Source organism: Mastigoproctus giganteus, chromosome 8 (assembly GCF_048544385.1).
Source record: "Mastigoproctus giganteus isolate SK-2022 chromosome 8, ASM4854438v1, whole genome shotgun sequence".
In the NCBI taxonomy this organism is placed as follows: Eukaryota; Metazoa; Arthropoda; class Arachnida; order Uropygi; family Thelyphonidae; genus Mastigoproctus; species Mastigoproctus giganteus.
This window is the reverse complement of record NC_143582.1, coordinates 68,153,496-68,172,780: the sequence shown is the minus strand read 5'-3', so window position 1 is coordinate 68,172,780 and position 19,285 is coordinate 68,153,496. Positions and strand designations below refer to the sequence as shown.

Here is a 19,285-nt window from a genome sequence, read left to right as displayed (position 1 = left end):
GGCTGGATATGAGCAAATTTCCAAGCAGAAGGAAAAACAGCTTTGGAATAAGAAAGTGAAAAAAGTCGGCAAAGAATAGGAGTAAGTTCAGGAGCACAGGTTTTGAAAACAAGTGGAGAAATATCAACGGGACCTGGAGCTTTCTTAGCATCAAGATTCGTCAAAATCTTTCTGACATCCTTTTGACGGAAGACCACAGGAGGCATTGAATGGAGCGTGTTGGGAATGGTGGAAGGTGTTTTGCCAAGATCATTGATAGATGAGTTGGAAGAAAAATGCGATGCTGCACCAAAGCTCGCAACAATTGTTGCGAGCTTTGGTGTAGGCAGAAAATGAAACTGGAGAATTAGAAACAAGCAAATTACAATATGCAACATTCTTCTCTTGAACAGCCTTAGCACATTTATTGGAAAACCAAGGTTTAGATAAAGGACGGATTTTAAAGTGGAGTGTGGAATAAAGGATTCCATTCCTGCAAGAATAATTTCACTGATACGATCTGAGCAAACATCGACATCAGAAGTTTTGAAACTGTAATCCGACCAAGGAAAAGAGATCTTGCAGGTCATCCCATTTTGCATTCTTGTAATGCCAAACAACACGAGGTTGAGAATAGCCATGAGATAAAGATTCCATTGGAGAAGAGACAATCACCAAGTTGTGATCTGAGGTGCCTAAAGACCACTCACTTCGACCATGTACTTAGAAGGGTTGTTTGTGAGAAAAAGATCAAGCGTGTATTGGCTGTATGGTTAGGATTGTCCGGTACCCTTGTAGGTTAATGAACAAGCTGTGCAAGAACATTGGTAATTGCAAAAGCCTCAGCATCTTGACTAGCCAGGTCGGTGTGACTAGAAAAGGGAAATCAGCTGGAGTTGTGAATATTAAAATCACCAAGGAAAATTACCTCACTGTTTTGGACTGGAGAAAGTCAAGTTGCAAAGAGAGGAAGTCAAAGAGCTCCAAGTGATTAGTGGAATTGGGAGAACGATAGAGACAACAGATGAATTTGATACAATGAGGTAGAGAGATTTTGAGCCAGAGAAGATCAAAGAAAGGACATTCCAAATTGCCAAGTCTCTGACAGGGAATATCAGAACGGACATATGCACAAGTACTACCTTTGAGGCGAAAGGAATCATACAGTGAATAATTTGGGCATCTGAGATGAGCAGTAGTTGAATCAACCGATAACTAAGATTCTGTCAGAAAAAGTACATGGGGTTTGGCAGACTGCAAGTGGAAATTGACATCATTGAGATTAGAATTGAGACCACGTATATTTATATTTGTGAAATGAATTAGGAAGTGTTTGGGAGGTTTAGATCTTTTCGCAGATAAGCTGGCTCTGTCAGTTTCACAATTCATGGTGTATTCAATAGTAAGAAAAAGTGGGTGGGACATGCTGTATGAAGTAATGAAATTTTTGGATATGGCGTGCATATGGTAAGAATATACCCAGATCCTTGACTGGGTATATTCTGAATCTGAGCAAGAGGAAGAATCCCATTAGCATTGAGCTTGCTCAATCCATTCAAGGCCTTATACACCTCAATTAGATCACCTCACAGGTGACTAGTTTCCAGAAGCTTTAATTTGCAGAACTTAAGCCTTCCTTAGTAACACCAACCCTTTGTTCCACTCACCAATCTCGTTGCCCTTCTCTGTACTTATTCCAGCAGCTCTACATTCTTTCTAAAATGTGGCCTCCAGACCTGTACACAGTACTCAAGGTGTGGCCTAACCATTGTCTTATACAAGGGGATAATCACCTCCTTATCCCTGCTAGCAAAATTCCTGTATATCATTGGCAAGACCCCCATGTCTGCATCACTCAGAAAACTTCACATCTGACTGCACAAGTTCCCCCAAGTCTCTTTCATTCTCCACTACCCTGAGTTTAGTACCACCCAGTTGGTATGTTACTCTGGGGTTACTGCTACCCATATGCAGTACTTCACATTTGTCAATGTTAAACTTCAGTTGCCACTTCTCAGCCCATATGCTCAACTTTTCCAGATATTGTTGCAGTAACATGTTATCATTACTGTCATTAATAACCCTGCCAACCTTCGTATCATCTGCAAATGTAGACATTAATCCTATTATACCTTCATCAATATCACTGATAAATAGTGAAAACAACAATGGCACCAAACCCTTGGGGACTCCACTAATAACATTAGTCCATGAAGAGCAGCATCAATTGATTACCACTCTCTGTCTTCTACCACTCAACCATCCTTTTATCCATTGTAGCCACTTGCCCTTAATGCCATACTGCTCCAATTTGTACAGTAGTCTTCCATGTGTGTGTACTGTATCAAATGCCTTCCTAAAATCCAAGTATATGATATCAAAATTATTCTTTGCATTCAGTTCCTTTGTGGTCACATCACAGCATCCAATCAAATTTGTCAGACAAGACTTTCCCTTATCAAACCCATGTTGTGTCTGAACTATAACTACAGTCTTGTCTAGATGATCCTGTATCACTTCCTTAATCGGTGACTCCATTATTTTCCCCTGGAACAGAAGTTAGACTAACAGGTCCGTAATTACCTGCATCACCCTTTGTGAAATGGGGACACATTTGCACATCTCCAGTCCATGGTGACCTCCCCCGAGTCCAAGAAAGCTTTCATAATTATAGTTAAGGGTTTGCTTACTTCCTTTGCTATCCCCCTTTAATATAACTGGATATATCCCATCCACCTCATGTGCCTTCCTTATGTTCAACTTCAATAATTTCTCCTCCACTTTGCTCTCAGTTATTACAAAATTGCTTAGCTCCTGTTAGAGTTTGATAAATGTCTAGCATTCCATTCCTTGAATAAGTTAATTTTGCATACCTAGGGGAGTCTCAATGAAGCACATTTTTATTATTATTATTATTTTTTTTTGGTAGTTGTTGGTGCATCGGTTTCTGTGGCCATAATGCACCTCCCAAGGTTTTTGCAGTACTTTGTGCCAAGCCCGAGGCGGGATTCGAACCCACAACCTTTGGGTTGCCAGGCAGGCACTTTACCCACCCGGCTAGCAATGAAGCACATAAACAATAAGTAGAGCAGAAAGTATAGGAATCCAGTTTTAAATTAAGTTGGAGATTAGGCAAATAACAAAATTATCTGTTTTTAAGTCTATTTTAATCCAGAGGCTTAGGTCTTAGAATTAGGAAAGAAAATTTTTGAAGAGCATTAATAGCACAAGTAGAAACACAAAATAACTCATATTTGTAGGCTCACCGTAATTCATATTTTGCATACATTGTTATGAGTTCTTTGTACATGAATTACAAGGAATTCTGATGTTCCATCTCCATACTAAACTTAATTCTAGGGCAAAAGTTAAGAACTTGAGAAAACCCTCGTGAGCCACAAATCCACAGAATATCATCCATATACCATTTACTAAGAATTCAGAATGAATTTAGACTTCTCAGGAATGATATTTCAAATGAGTGCATTAAAACCTCAATCAGCATGAAAGAAGGAGGGTTATGAAGACTGGAGCTCTGAATACAGAATAAATTCAGAAAAAATTTTGTACATAAATGCTTTTAACTGGGAAATGGGAAACATTCAAGAAAGTAATTTTGGAAGCTACTACGCTTTTTGTTCCAACTAAGAAATACTACTCTAGGTTCAGGCCCGAAAGGATGTCAGATGAACTAATGAGACTCGTGACAGAGAAGAAAAATGCATGGGGATGCACATAAATTGTCAGGCAATGCAGAAGCCTGTGGTAGATACAAGCTAGTCTGTAATCAAGTCACAAAGGAGGTTAGGCAAGTGAAGGCAGATTATGAAAAATCTTTGGCAGAGAAAAATAGCAAAGAATTTACTTATATAAACTCTAGATGACTATAGATGATCATTCTCAGATAGCTGCTGAACTAAATGAGTATTTTGCATTCACACATTCAGGAATTATTCAAGGAGGAGAGGGCCAGATGTTTATCAAACTCTAACAGGGATTTTGTAATAACTGAGAGCAAAGTGGAGGAGAAATTGCTGAAGTTAAACATAAGAAAGGTGTGGTGGATGGGATCTATCCAGTTATATTAAAGGAGGAAGCAAAGGAAGTAAGCAAACTATTAGCCATAAATATGAGAGCATCTTTGGACTTGGGGGGGGGAAGTCCCTAACAGACTGGAGATGTGCAAATGTATCTCCAATTCACGAAGGGGAATCAAAGGGTGACACAAGTAATTACAGACTTGTTAGTTTGGCTTCTGTTCCAGGGAAAATAACTGAGTCACTGGTTAAAGAAGCACTGCAGGATCATCTAGACAAGACTTCAGTTCTAGCTCGGACACAGCATGGGTTTGTCAAGGGGAAGTCTTGTCTGACCAATTCGATTGGATAATATGGTGTGGTCACAAAGGAAATGGATGCAAAAAATAATTTTGATATCATATACTTGGATTTCAGGAAAGCTTTTGATACTGTTGCACATGGAAGACTACTGTACAAATTGGAGCAGTATGGCATTAAGGGCAAGTTGCTATAATGGATAAAAGGATGGTTGAGTGGGAGAAGACAGTGTGGTGATCAATGGGTACTGCTCTACGTGAACTAATGTTACTAGTGGTGTCCCTTAGGGTTCGGTGTTGTACCCATTGTTGTTTTGTATATTTATTAATGATATTGATGAAGGTATATCAAGCTTAATGTCAAAGTTTGCAGATGATACAAAGATTGGCAGGGTTGTTAATAACAGTAATGATAGTATGCTGCTGCAACAGGATCTGGAAACGTCATGCAGATGAGCTGAGAAGTGACAACTGAAGTTTAACATTGACAAATGCAAAATACTGCATATGGGTAGCGTAACCCCAAAGAAATGTACCAACTATATGGTGTTACACTCAGGGTAGTGGAGAATGAAAGAGACCTTGGGGTAATTGTGCAGTCAGATATGAAGTTTTCTGGACAGTGCAGACAGAGAAGGTCATGAGGTATTGTCAATGATATACAGGAATTTTGTGAGCAGGGATAAGGAGGTGATTATGCGTACAGGTCTGGAAGCCTCATTTTAGGAAGGATGTAGAGTTGGTAGAACGAGAACGAAGGGTAACAAGACTGGTAAAAGGAACAAAGGAGTGCTATTATGAAGAAAGGCTTAATTTCTGAAAATTGCAGCTTCTGGAGACGAGGCACCTGTGAGGCGATCTGATTGAGGTGTATAAGGCCTTGAATGGATTGAGCAGGTTCAATGCGGATGGGATTCTTCCTCTTGCTCAGATTACAAACCTGAGGGTGCATAGATTAAAACTGAGGAAAGACAGTTGTAGAATAAATGTTGGAAGTTTGTCTTTAGCCAACGGGTAGTTGATTGCTGGAACAGACTTCTATTTGTTGTTGTGGAAGTTGATAGCTTAAATAAATTTAAGGCTGAACTAGAGAAACACTTGGAATGACCAGATGGTTGAAATGGGAAGGGTTTTTTTTTTTTGGCTGATACTGTATAAGCTTGCTTTCTTGCATCATACACCTCAACGAATGCTAATGCTACGAAAAACAGCAACGAGTTCTTTACCTATGTAAACTAGAAGGAAGGGGATGAATCAGATTAGACCATTTGATGATGATCCTGCTGAGGTCGCTAACAAACTAAATGAATATTTTGCATCTACATTCAAACATGAGGAGTTATTCGGGGAGAGGAACGCCAGAGGTGAATTAAACTTTGGCAGTGAGCTAGGTGATTTTGTAATAACTGAGAGCAAATTGGAGGAGAAATTGTTGAAGATAAACAAAAGAAAGGCACCTGGGATGGATGGGATCTATCCAGTTATATTAAAGGAGGCATCAAAGGAAGTAAGCGAGCCCCTATCCATAATTATGAGAGCTTCCTTGTACTCAGGGGAGGTACACATGGACTGGAGATGTGCAAATGTGACCCGAATTCACAAAGGAAAATCAAATGGCGACACAAGTAATTACAGACCTATGAGTTTAACTTGTGTTCCATGGAAATTAATGGAAGCACCATTAATTATAGAGAAGGGCAACAAGACTGGTGAAGGGAACAAAGGAGTGCTATTATGAAGAAAGGCTTAATTTCTGAAAATTGAAGCTTCTGAATGGGAATGTTTTTTTTTTTTTTTTTTTTGGCTGATGCTGTATAAGCTTGCTTTCTTGCATCATGTGCCTCTACTAATGCTAACTATTACGTGTATATGTGTCATCCAGCAGTGTTCACTGCTGGATGACACATATACATGTAAAGGGATTTTTAATTCAAATGGATGAAAATTCAGATTTTTATACAAGTGACCTTCACGACTGACTAATTCAGCCTCAGTGAGAAGAAAGCCCATAAATGTTTCTGCCCTAGATTGACTCAATCCTGCGATTTTTGAATTCAGTGTATTAAGTTCGGAAAGCCTGCAACAAACATGTCAATCTGTTCTTATTTTGAGTTGATTGCCCAATATCAGAGAGAAATTAATTCAAAATCAAATTAGAAGGGGAAGAAAAAGAAAAAAAAAGTAAAATATTCATAAAATACTCATTTTCATTTTGTTACTTGTTTGATATTATTTTCTAAGCCTATTCATATATTGATTCAATTAAAGCAACTTCTGGGTTTGAATTCCAGAGTATTTTGGCTTTTGCATACCAAAACCTTAATATATAAAATTTCAGCAGCTAAGTGCTGGTGAAATTTCCCAAGACACTATCCAATGATCTGTATCCCAGATTACTCCCACCATCCATTAATCTCTTTTACGATGGAAGTTATAAATATGTATACAGGCTGCTTTTCCTGGCATCCTGAACTGTTATGCTACAGAAAGGCTATACCAATCTGACCTACATAATATTATTAATTTCATTTCTATTACTTTCTCTTAATTATTAATTACTTGACAAATTGATTATTTGACAAATATATTAATATTTGTCAAATAATCAACATTTCTATTGACTAAAATTCTGTATTAAATTTGTGAATGAAGATTGAAAGAAATGAACTAATTAAATTTTATTTAGTTGTAAGGATGTAGGGCTTTGTTTCCTATAAATATAATATAACAGTAAAAAAATAATTTGACTACAGTCAGTCCTTGTATAACATGTGTTTACACTACACGAATTCGATCATACACGATTTATAAATAGGGGAACGACATCTTATATAACACGAACCGAATTCGCTTATACACGATTTGCCTTTGTGTTTACAAAAAATGGCAGTGGAACGAAGAATCACCCCAATCAAACGCAACATGATATGAATGAAGAGAAGATTCTGAAAATGTATTTATGTTTTTTATATCAGTGAAGGGTAAAATAGGGTTAGGTGCCAACCATAATAACATAAAAACCAGCACAATTCCAGCTATCAGTATAATCGCAAATGGGTAAAATAGGGTTAGGTGCCGACCACCCAAGATTGAACACACATTTGTAACCAAAACATTATCAAACACAATAAATAATCGTAATAAAATACTTATGTATTTTATTACGACTATTACGTAATAAAATATTGTTAATGCTTTTGTTTCTATCGTAAGCAAACTTGTTTTTTGTTTGATTTTCTATCCAAACAGATGACAGCCTTTCCATCTCTTCCAATTCTTTGTGTCTTAATCTAATGGATTTTAATTTGTACTTTGAGTTGTTCCTGCTATGAAAGTCGTTTTTATTTTCTCTGCATTCTTTGTAATTCTCGGCATTGTCTCGTTTAGGCCAGTAGCACATGCAATATCACATGGTCTTTCATTTCGCTCAAAGTGTTTCACAATTTCATATTTTTTTTCTCTATCGACAAAGGCCGACTGGCCATAAGCCTTATCGGGGAAACCCCGGTGAGCCGGAGGCCGGTGTGATTTTGGCCATAAGCCATAGTATGAGGCCACTATAAATTTTCCTGGGTAAAAATTTTTTATCCAGTCCGTCTCTGTTTATCGATATTGCTTTTCTTTTTCTCTCTGAATCTGCAGTGTCTTCACCAGGACGCTTCCTTTTCACACATTATGTATTTTACTCATTTTTAGGGAATAAAGCACAATTACAAAACGAGGAGGCACAGCTGACACACATAAACAAAGCTGCATGTGTGTAGCAACTGAATAAACAACACCGTAAAGGCAGAGATACACTATTAACACCTCACATTTTACTAAAGCACATTTCTAGGGGTTACTACCATAAAACAATAAAAACAATTTCCATTTGCATTTCTGCTAGTGGAATCTGTTATAAACTGGTAGTAAACTCGATCTAATTGCATTTGCGATTATATTGATAGCTGGAATTGTGCTGGTTTTTATGTTATTATGGTCGGCATCTAACCCTATTTTACCCATAGGGCCTGTTGTTTATATTGTACGATTTTGCACTGCATGAGGGTTTCTAGGAACAGAACTATCGTGCTATACGAGGATTGACTGTACTTTGGCTGTTTAGGTATCGTTATGTATACAAAATTTAAAATCCAAAACTGACTTAGATGTATATTAAAAAAGGAGCTTAGTAATACTGGATAAGGTAACCGAAATGTATAAGGGGTAATCATTTAATTCGCGGACTGGTGCAGGATTTTATGTTTACTGCATAAACTTTCCATAACTGCTGCTAGAAGCATCCTCCCTAATACTACTGAGCAGACTCCCTGTGTGTGCTGTTTGTTTGTTATTTGGTTTTAAGGAGCATTAACAACTAAGGCCATATTGCTCCGGGTATATGTGGTGGTCATTCCCCGACCTTTCTGCATCCGCCGTATTTTGTGGTCACAGGCACGAACCCCAGTCTAATCAAGAAGCATGTGCTACGCACTACTGCTCCTGCTCACCTGGCTACGGAGACACCCTCTGTGTGTCTCCGTAGTGCCATTACTTGTCGAACTAGTGTAACATGAAGAGTTTTTTAGCTGCATGCTCTGATGATTTTTTTGAAGCAAGTATCATGTCAGACATACAGATTGAACAGCGATATGTGATTCGTTATTGTGTTAGATGGCTTAAATGCATTGGAAACAGTTAAAGAGATGAATGAACCATATGGTAATGAGTGTCTTGGTAGGACGGCCATATTCTGGTGTGACCAAACTTTTTGGTGTGAAGTGGTTTCTCCATCAAGAAAATGCTAGGCCCCATACGGTTAATATTGTGTCCCATACTGCTGCAATACAGCTGCCACAGGTGGCTAGGTTCTGCCACATCCCCCTTAATCACCAGACTTAGCCCCGTGAGATCTCTTTCTGTTTCCATATGTGAAGAAAACTCTGAAAGGCAAGCGTTTCACATCCGACACAACAATGCTTGCAGAGCCACGATGGAAGCACTTCACAGTCTTTCAAAATATGGCTTGCAAGAAGCATTTAATGCATGGGTACGACGGTGGTGAAAGTGTGCAAAGTTCAAGGGAGATTATTTTGAGAACAAGAAATACACAGAAGAGTCAGACGATGACAATTAAGATAAGATCTTGCACCAGTCCACAAATTAAATGATCACCTCTCATATATGCATTAAATATTACTCATTCTAATTGAATATTAATTGATACAAAGCCCTCAAGAAGTTATGGAAGAATGTTTAGAATGAATAAAACTCTTAAATTTTGTTTGAGGCAACAAAAAAAAGTGTCTAATGTGGCTGCTGATCAATTATCATTATTGCACAAAAATAAATTGATAATTATCAAAATTTGACTAATAATGAAACAATATATGTATGTACTCCAGAAAGAGGTTAATGTTAATGAGCCTAGTGAATCCTAGAAATAAGTGCATATCAAACAGGCTGTGTTTGATACCTTCTGGTGGGATAATTGCATGCATAGAGTGTACTTCAAATAAAAGTAAATAACCAGAGGTTGAATGTTGACATCTTGGAAATTTTAAACAAGTTTTCTGTTCTTAACTGCAATAAATATTAGATGGCAAAATCTTAGATAGGGTTCATACAATTTATTTAGAAATTGTTTTGTTGTGTGGGATGGAATCTACCACTTATGATTGGCTTGGATGGGCATTCAGGCATAAAGTTCAACATTTGCAAAGATATTCTTAATTGGATCAAGGTATTGCATGTTAATTTTATAGGAACACAACTATCGTGCTATACGAGGACTGACTGTGCATCAGATCCAGAAACATAACTTATTTACTAAATGAGTGCAACAGGTAACTGGTACAAAACATGCCCAAATTATTGTAAAAACAAACCTTTTCTATTTCAAGTGTAAACAAAAAAACAAAAAACCTTCCTTAATTCAATATTTATTTAAAAAAAAAGAGCAACCCTTATAATACAGGGTGTCCACAATGTCATTGTGCACCTCTATAAATGATGACAATTTCATTAAAAATGCAATTAGATAGTATGAATCAGAGCTGTAATGCTCAATACATTCTTTGTTGATATAAATATTTGTATATAATAAGACGAGTTTACCTCAATATAGTACATAGAACACTTCCGTATAATACCCTCCAGAAATTAAAACGAAAAAAATCGAAAAACTTACATTAGAGTAACAAATAATTAAAAACCAATTTAACACAATTAAAAATCAATTTAATGCAATTAAAATCGTTTTGAAAATTTTCGTTAAATTCTTTTTAATATTTTTAATTGCATTAAATTGATTTTTAAATTGTGTTAAAGTGATTTTTAATTATTTGTTACTCTGGGTTTCTCTCTAAAATGAATTGTCTGAAAACTGACAAAATGGCAGACAAGTCCACTTCTGTATTGCAAGTTTTTCTAGTTTTTCATTTTAATTTCTGGAGGGCATTATACGGAAGTGTTCTACGTACTATAATGAGGTAAACTTCTCTTATTATTTACAAATTAAAAATGAAATATGAGAGAAAAAAAAAAGAAAGAAAAATTAGAAGTATTTACTGCAAATGTTGCCCATTTGCATGTAAACAAACACTCATGAACTTTTACAGGTGAAGATAGGAAGACAGGTCAAGTCTACCTCATTTACATTGATAATTATATTTGTAAAATAGGCTTCCTCCAAATCTTTTAGTTTGTGGGAGTTCTCTGTAGACAGTGGCTTTCAATGCTCTACAGTAGAAAAGAGTCTAGGGATGTAGGATCAAAGAAATGGGTGGCAGGTGGGGGGTTTCTCTCTAAAATGAATTGTCTGAAAACTGACAAAATGGCAGACAAGTCCACTTCTGTATTGCAATTAACAATGGGTCTATGGCTCACAGCAAACATGCCATTTATAGAGGTGCATAGTGACTTTATAGACAGTCTGCACAAATGCAACAAATGTCAAATGAAACATTAGTCATGTTCCTAATTTGCATTATACAGATCCAATGTCAGCATAATATGATGCTTACTTCTTGCCGAACCTCAGTAGGCTGCCTATAACGATGCCAGCTATTGCCTCTTCTCACATAAACATTTCCTGCATATATACATTACACTTGTTAATGTATAAGAAAATCATTAATAATTAACAAATTAGCATACACAAATAAAGTATAACAAATTAGCATACACAAATAAAGTATAACAAATTAGCATACACAAATAAAGTATAACAAATTAGCATACACAAATAAAGTATAACAAATTAGCATACACAAAAAAATTACAATAAACTACACATTTCTATTAAATGCACATTACTGTTCACAATCATCTTTAAATGTGTGGGAAAGGAAGATATTAAGGAAAATCTTTGGCCTCGTAAAAGTCAGGGAGGAGTGGAAAATAAGGACAAACCAAAGCTGTAGGAACTGCATGGAGAACCGAATATAGTAGGAATGATAAAGCGCTCAAGACTTAGATGGGCAGCCCACGTGATATGAATAGAGGAAAACAGATGGCCAAGAAAAGCAATGGAAGGGCAATTGGGATTAAGAAGATTGAGAGGAAGACCGAGAAGGAGGTGGATGGATGACATAGAGAACAACCTATGACAATTTAGGGTGAGACGAGGGAGAACAATGGTCGGGGAAAGAGACAGCTGGAGGAAAATCATTAAGGAGGTCGAGGTTTTACAAGGATCGTAGCACCTTGGAGTAAGTAGGTAAGTACTCGATGAGAGTATAAGGAATGTGGGGTCTCACATTTTCATGATGCAGCATCCACCTACTTGCATACAGTTATGGTTGTTTGTGACAAATGTGATCCTGCAAAGTGTGCAGTACCACGAGTACCGTGAGGCCAAGTTATGTCAAGGATCTGAGTATAATCTTACCATGTGTACACCATATCCATAAATTTCATTACTTCTGGAGCATGTCCCCCCCCCCACTTTTTCTTACTATTGAATACTAATTGCTTACTAACGCTGATGGAACTGATATTCGGGTGACACAAGTCAAGTGGAACCAATTATGGTGAAGTCCGGATGGTCTATGACACCCAAAATCCTCTGCTTGCACTTTCACAATGGTGGGACTGTTAGTAATCCTGGGTATAACCTCCATGTGCAAGCACACTGTGGGTGACCACCCAGGTGTGAACCAACGTAAGCAAAGGCCAAAGTGTGGTGCCAACACCACAAGGAGGAATGCCACGCCTCTGTGTTACCAGTCAATACTAGGTGGTTGATGACTCTCATCAACCAGTGCAATACCACCATTTTGCTTATTGGAGGCTAGAAGTGGTGGAACCCATGTTTGGTTTCCAGAGCTAAGTTCCGGTCAACCCTTCCCCTTCTCTTCCATCATGTAGTATGACTGATAACTTTTGAGGTTATGATGGACATCATGGCAAGATCCAATCTTCCTTACATTTCGAGGATACAGCTCTAAAACGGTGTTAGCAGGCCGGCCGCTGGTTAGTACACCGGACTGAACCTATTGCTAACTCTCTACAAGGCTTCCAGATCACCTGGTGTATAATCTTGCTACCTCTACTCTGCCAGATAGTGACTGGAGGGAGTCCGAGTAGTACGTATGCAGGGGGAGGCATAGTCGAGCCCACGTTATGTCAAGGATCTGAGTATATTCTTACCATGTGTACACCATATCCAAAAATTTCATTACTTCATGCAGCATGGCCCCCACCCACTTTTTCTTAAATCAGATGGGTTGAATACACCATGAATTGTCAAACTAATAGAGTAGGCTTAGCTGCGAAAAGATCTAAAGCTCTCAAGGACTTCCTAGTTCACTACACAGATACATGTGGTCTCAATTTATAACCTCAACAATGTCCATTTTCACTTGCAGTCTGCCAAACCCCATGCACTTTTTCTGACAGAATCTCAGTTATCGATTGATTCAACTACTGCTCATCTCAGTTGCCCAAATTATTCGCTGTTTGATTCCTTTTGCCTCAAAGGTGGTACTTGTGCATATGTCCATTCCGATATTCCCTGTCAGAAACTTGGTAATTTGGAATCTCCTCTTTTCGATCTACTCTGGCTTAAAATCTCTCTACCTCATTCTGTCAAATTCATCTGTTGTCTCTACTGTTCTCCCAACTCCACTAATTACTTGGACCTCTTTGACTTCCTTTCTTTGCAACTTTCCTAACAGTGAGGTAATTTTCCTTGGTGATTTTAATATTCACAACTCCAGCTGACTTCCATTTTCTAGTTACACCGACCCGGCTAGTCAAGATACTGAGGCTTTTGCAATTACTAATGTCCTTGCACAGATTGTTCATTTACCTACAAGGGTACCGGACAATCCTAACCATACAGCCAATACACGCTTGATCTTTTTCTCACAAACAACCCTTCTAAGTACATGGTAGAAGTGAGTGGTCCTTTAGGCACCTCAGATCACAACTTGGTAATTGTCTCTTCTCCAATGGAGCCACTATCTCATGGCTATTCCCAACCTCTTATTGTTTGGCATTACAAGAATGCAAAATGGGATGACCTGCGAGATTTATTTTCTTCTTTTCCTTGGCCGGATTACTGTTTCAAAACTTCTGATTAGCATTAGCATTAGCATTAGTAGAGGCATTTGATGCAAGAAAGCAAGCTTATGCAGCATCAGCTTGTTTGTTTGTTTGTTTGTTTGTTTCGGGATTTATTGGGCGCATCGGCAACTATGACCATAGTGCGCCATCAGCATCAGCCAAAAAAAAAAAAAAAAAAAAAAAAAAAGTAACATAAATAAATAAAAATAACCACTTCCACTTCACCCCTCTGTTCGTTCGAAATACCTGTCCAGCTGAGCCTTAAACTTATTTAGGCTATCAACTTCCACGACAAGGGATGGAAGTCTGTTCCACCCACCAACCACCCGCTGGCTAAAGGCAAATTTCCGCACATCTATCCTACATCTGTCTTTCCTCAATTTGAATTTATGCCCTCTCAGGTGATTTTTCTGAGCTAGAGGAAGAATCCCATCAGCATTGAGCATGCTCAAACCATTCAAGGCTTTGTACACCTCTATCAGATCACCCCGCTGGTGCCTAGTTTCCAGACACTGTAATTTGCAAAACTTAAGCCTTTCTTCGTAAGAGAACCCCTTTGTCCCATTCACCAATCTAGTTGCCCTTCTCTGTACTCGTTCCAGCAGCTCTACATCCTTCCTGAAATGAGGCCTCCAGGCCTGTATACAGTACTCTAGGTGTGGCCTGACCATTGCCTTATACAAGGGAATAATCACCTTCTTATCCCTGCTAGAAAAATTCCTATATATCATTGACAATACACCATGAGCTACTCTTGCAGCTCGTCTGCACTGCTCAGAGAACTTCATATCTGCCTGCACCACCACCCCCAGGTCCCTTTCATTCTCTACCACTGTCAGTGTAGTACCACAGAGTTGATACGTTGCTCTGGGGTTGCTGTTTCCCATATGTAGTACTTTACATTTGTCAATGTTAAACTTCATTTGCCACCTCGAAGCCCATCTGCTCAACCTTTCCAAATCCTGTTGCAGCAGCATAGTGTCAGTAGTGTCCTTGACAACCCTGCCAACCTTCGTATCGTCTGCAAACTTGGACATTAAGCCTGATATACCATCATCAATATCATTTATAAATACAGAAAACAATAAAGGCCCCAATACTGAACCCTGAGGGACTCCACTAATAACATTAGTCCACGATGAGCAGTGTCCATTGATTACCACTCTCTGTCTTCTCCCCCTCAACCATGATGTCAATGTTTGCTCAGATTGTGTCAATGAAATTATTCTTGCAGGAATGGAATCCTTTATTCCACATTCCACTTTAAAATCTCATGCTTTATCTAAACCTTGGTTTTCCAATAAATGTGCTAAGGCTGTTCAAGAGAAGAATGTTGCATATTGTAATTGGCTTGTTCTGTTCACACCAAAGCTCGCAACAATTGTAAAACAGTTATTAATCAGTCCAAACTAGATTTTGAACAGGCTAAGAATAGAAAAATTGCTTCTTGCCCTAATGGAAGCCTAACATTCTGGTCTCTTCCCAAAGCTATTGACCGCAACTTTTGCCCATCTCCACCCCCTCTGTCAAAACCAGATGGTTCTGTTGTCACTTCAGCCAAGGATAAAGCTGACCCGCTAGCATCCCATTTTTCTTCCAACTTACGTATTAATTATCTTGGCAAAACACATCTCACCATTCCCAACATGCTAAATTCAATGCCTCCTGTGGTCTTCCGTCAAAAGGATGTCAGAAGGATTTTGATGAATCTTGATGCTCAGAAAGCTCCAGGTCCTGATGGTATTTCTCCACTTGTTCTCAAAACCTGTGCTCCTGAACTTACTTGTGTTCTTTGCCGCCTTTTTTCACTTTCTTATTCTAAAGGTGTTTTTCCTTCTGCTTGGAAATTTGCTCATATCCAGCCAGTTCCTAAAAAAGGATGATAAATCCCTCTCATCCAATTATCGTCCCATTGCAATTAATTCTACTCTTTCTAAAGTAATGGAGAAATCAATTAACCGCCAGCTCTTAAGCTACCTAGAAACCTTCTGTCTAATCAACAATTGCCAGTATGGATTCTGTCAGTGTCGATCCACTGATGATATTCTGTCTTATTTAACCCATTTATGGACATATTCAATGGAAAAGTTTGGTTAAACACAAGCACTAAGGGCAAGCAGCTAAATGGCTGAAGGAACAACAAAACAAGTACTGTGACAGAGTACACTATGTGGAGTTGTGATGGATCCCCCTAGTACCACTTGATAAGAGACACTATACACTATGTGCAGAACTCACAACCTTCAGTAACCATCTGTTGCAGCTCCCAACAAACCTCCATACGAACTTTGCTGTTGCTCATTCAATTAGTCTTGACATCTCAAAGGCTTTCAATCATATTTGGCATAAAGGTCTTCTAAACAAGCTTCCAATCTGCTTTTTGTAATTGGTCATCCAGTTTTCTTTCTGATCGCTCACTGAGGGTGATGGTAGATGGCTCTCTCTCTTCTAACTTCTCCACTAATGCGGGTGTCCCTCAAGGTTCAGTTCTTTCCCCCACTCTTTTCCTCTTGTATATTAATGACCTTTTCATCTTCCTTGTTTATTCATTCAACTGCCATTTTCTAGAACAACCTTCCTTTATACGTATTTCCTGAAAATTACAGTCTACAGAAGTTTAAGTCTAATGTCAACAAAAATCTTCTTTCATCTTCTCAACCTGTAACCCAAGCAAGGTATTAAGTATTATAGATTCTAATTTTTTTTTTTTTTTTTTTTTTATTATTAGCTATATGGTGCAAGGAAGCCTGAGGCTTATGCTGCACCAGCCAAAAAAAAAATTCCGAAGTTACCCTAAGAGAGAGAGAGAGAGACAAGGGAATCACCAAGAAAGAGAAGAATGATGATATCTAGCTGAGGACCCTGGGTGTGCCAAGCCCATACTCACCAGATGTGAGCCCCTGGGCTCTCGTGTTTGGGGTTTTCATAAAAAAAAAAAAAAAAAAGTACAGTCATGTAGAGGTCCTGTAACAGTCATATGTGGCACAATATGCTGGTAAACTATTCCTTGGAATGATAAAAAAAGGAATTACCATAAACATTTCTGCAGAAGCTAAATCTTTTGATTTTTTTTTGGTGTTGGCAATGATGTTGACTTCCAAAGAGTTTTATTGGTTACTCTCTGATTTGAAATGATGAAGCCAAGTCTCATCCACTGTTATCAGCTTGTGCAGAATCTCATGTTATGACAGTCCTCCACCAACTGGACTGCAAGGTGAACGTCTCAGGACCCCCCCCACCTTGCCGATATAATGCTCCTTCTCTGAGGAATAGCGTAGGATTTGAAGACACCGACTTCAGCTAGCCTAGTGAGTGTGGGATTTAATACAGAATACTGTATGTCTACAGTGAGTTCTCCTCTCCCACATAGAGTACCCTGGTCCTATGACTTTACTTACCTTCATTACCTGTTTCCCTTCCCTTCCCTGTCTCCCGCCCAAACATTTCACCTGGTGGAATCCACCATCACTTCTTTCTCTGGTCTTAACAGTATTCCACTGTGGAGGAGGAGCTCTCACCACAGGGGTGCCACTCTGTCATGTTTTCTTCTATTTTCCATTTTCCAGGTGGAAGTCTTCCTACCATTCCCCTTTTTTATCTTCACCTTTTCTTCAACACTATCACCCCATGTTCCTTTCTAATAAAAACATCCAGGTTTTTTTTTTTTAAGGTCCTCCCTGGCAAGCTCAGGCAAAGTCCAGGGTTTGCCCCAGACTTATGTAAACCCTACCCCTGGAATACCTCCTCGAGGTGGTGGACAGGCAAATTGTGGGGGCATTAGTGGGAGTCCCACTAAGGGCCTGCAGCTAAATGGCTGAAGAAACAACAAAACAAGTACTGCGACACAGAGTACACTATGTGGAGTTGTGATGGACCCACCCCAGTGCCACTTGATAAGAGACACTATACACTATGTGCAGAACTCACCACCTTCAGTAACCATCTGTTGCAGCTCCCGACAAACCTCCATACGAACTTTTCTGTAGCTCATGTGCAAGTAGTCTTGGAACCCAGCGTGCACAAACATGTGTCATATGCAAATGGTCATAGAGAATACCATGAATGCTTCCTATTCATATTCTCAACATCTCCACCAGTTGCCTTACGATCTTCTCTTAAAATTATAGAAGCAGTGTTTATGGTTTCTGTGGTGACAGAAGTGGTTGAAGAGCTGTTCACAAACTGTGAATTTTTGTGATTGAACCAAGTCCATCTTCAGACATTCTGAACCACCTGCAAGCTGTGCTATACAGAAGCGTAGACTCACCATAACTCTCTTTTAATGTTTCATATGCTTCAGCTGATGCCTTCTTGAGACAGAAACTGAACTTGACAGCAGCATATTGTTCCTCGCGTGCCGTGCCATGCCCATTGTTACATAGGCTGTTTGTTTGTTTGTTATTTGGTTTTTAGGAGCATTAGCAACTAAGGCCATATTGCTCCGGGATATGCGGTGGTCATTCCCTGACCTTTCCGCATCCTCCGTATTTGGTGGTGACAGGCTCGAACCCCAGTCTAATCAAGAAGCGTGTGCTACGCACTGCTGCTCCTTCCCACCTGGCTACGGAGGCACCGTTACATAGGCGAAACCTATGTAACAAAGTCACACTGTGCATATGAGTCAACTGCACAGGTGTTATGTGATGCAGCTTGCTTTGGTTTTAAATTCTGCAGCTTAGCTAGAAATAGCAAGCAATACAGTTGTTTGTGAAAAATTATTATCTTCCTTATTGAAAAACTCTCATATCTTAAAACCTTTCATCTGATCAATAATTGTCAATATGGATTCCATCAGTGTTGGTCCACTGGTGATATACCAGCTTATTTTACCCATCTGTGGAAAAATTCCATGGAAAAGTTTGGTGAAACTCAAGGTGGATGCGCTTGACATTTCAAAAGCTTATGATTGTACAAGAACTCCCTGACTTACATAAGGGTTGCATTCTGTAGAATGCTATGTAAGTCAGAATTACCCCCATGCTTGTGCAGCACTCGCAACTGTGCTCGCTGAATTGATTGAATCAAAAAAGAAATGTTCAGTGAACATGTAAACAGAATTATTTATTGTATTTATTCAATTTTTTATCTCATGCGCAGGAAAAATTACAAAAGCATGCAATTTAAAAAATTTCAAAATTATAAAAAAAGAGGAGACAGGTAAAACATCAGTAAGTTTTACCTCTCGAGCATTGTTGCCAGAATTGGCATCTTCAGCTGATAAGTATGGCACTGCGGAGATTGAGGGCTGTGGAGATTTAGAAGGGGTCGGCTGCTAAACCTTATGAAAGAACATAATAATGGATAACTGGACGGTGGTTTTTTCTTTTCATCATAGATTTATTTGTAGCAAGCAATCATATAATTCACCCCTCTTTTAACTTTTAAGAATCGTTCGCTGTCTGGATCCATCTTCTGAAA

At 38.7% G+C, this 19,285-nt stretch overlaps 1 protein-coding gene across 1 annotated transcript in view; it reads right to left on the bottom strand.

The window, feature by feature from the left end:
* The window catches only part of LOC150081597 (dnaJ homolog subfamily B member 14-like), a 146,556-nt gene that overhangs the window by 40,199 nt on the left and 87,072 nt on the right, over positions 1 to 19,285 (bottom strand). Inside the window, exon 6 of the mRNA XM_090379459.1 lies at positions 11,323 to 11,390. Within this exon, the coding sequence (XP_090235585.1) occupies positions 11,323 to 11,390 (68 nt within the window). The remainder of the gene's footprint in view (positions 1 to 11,322; positions 11,391 to 19,285) is intronic.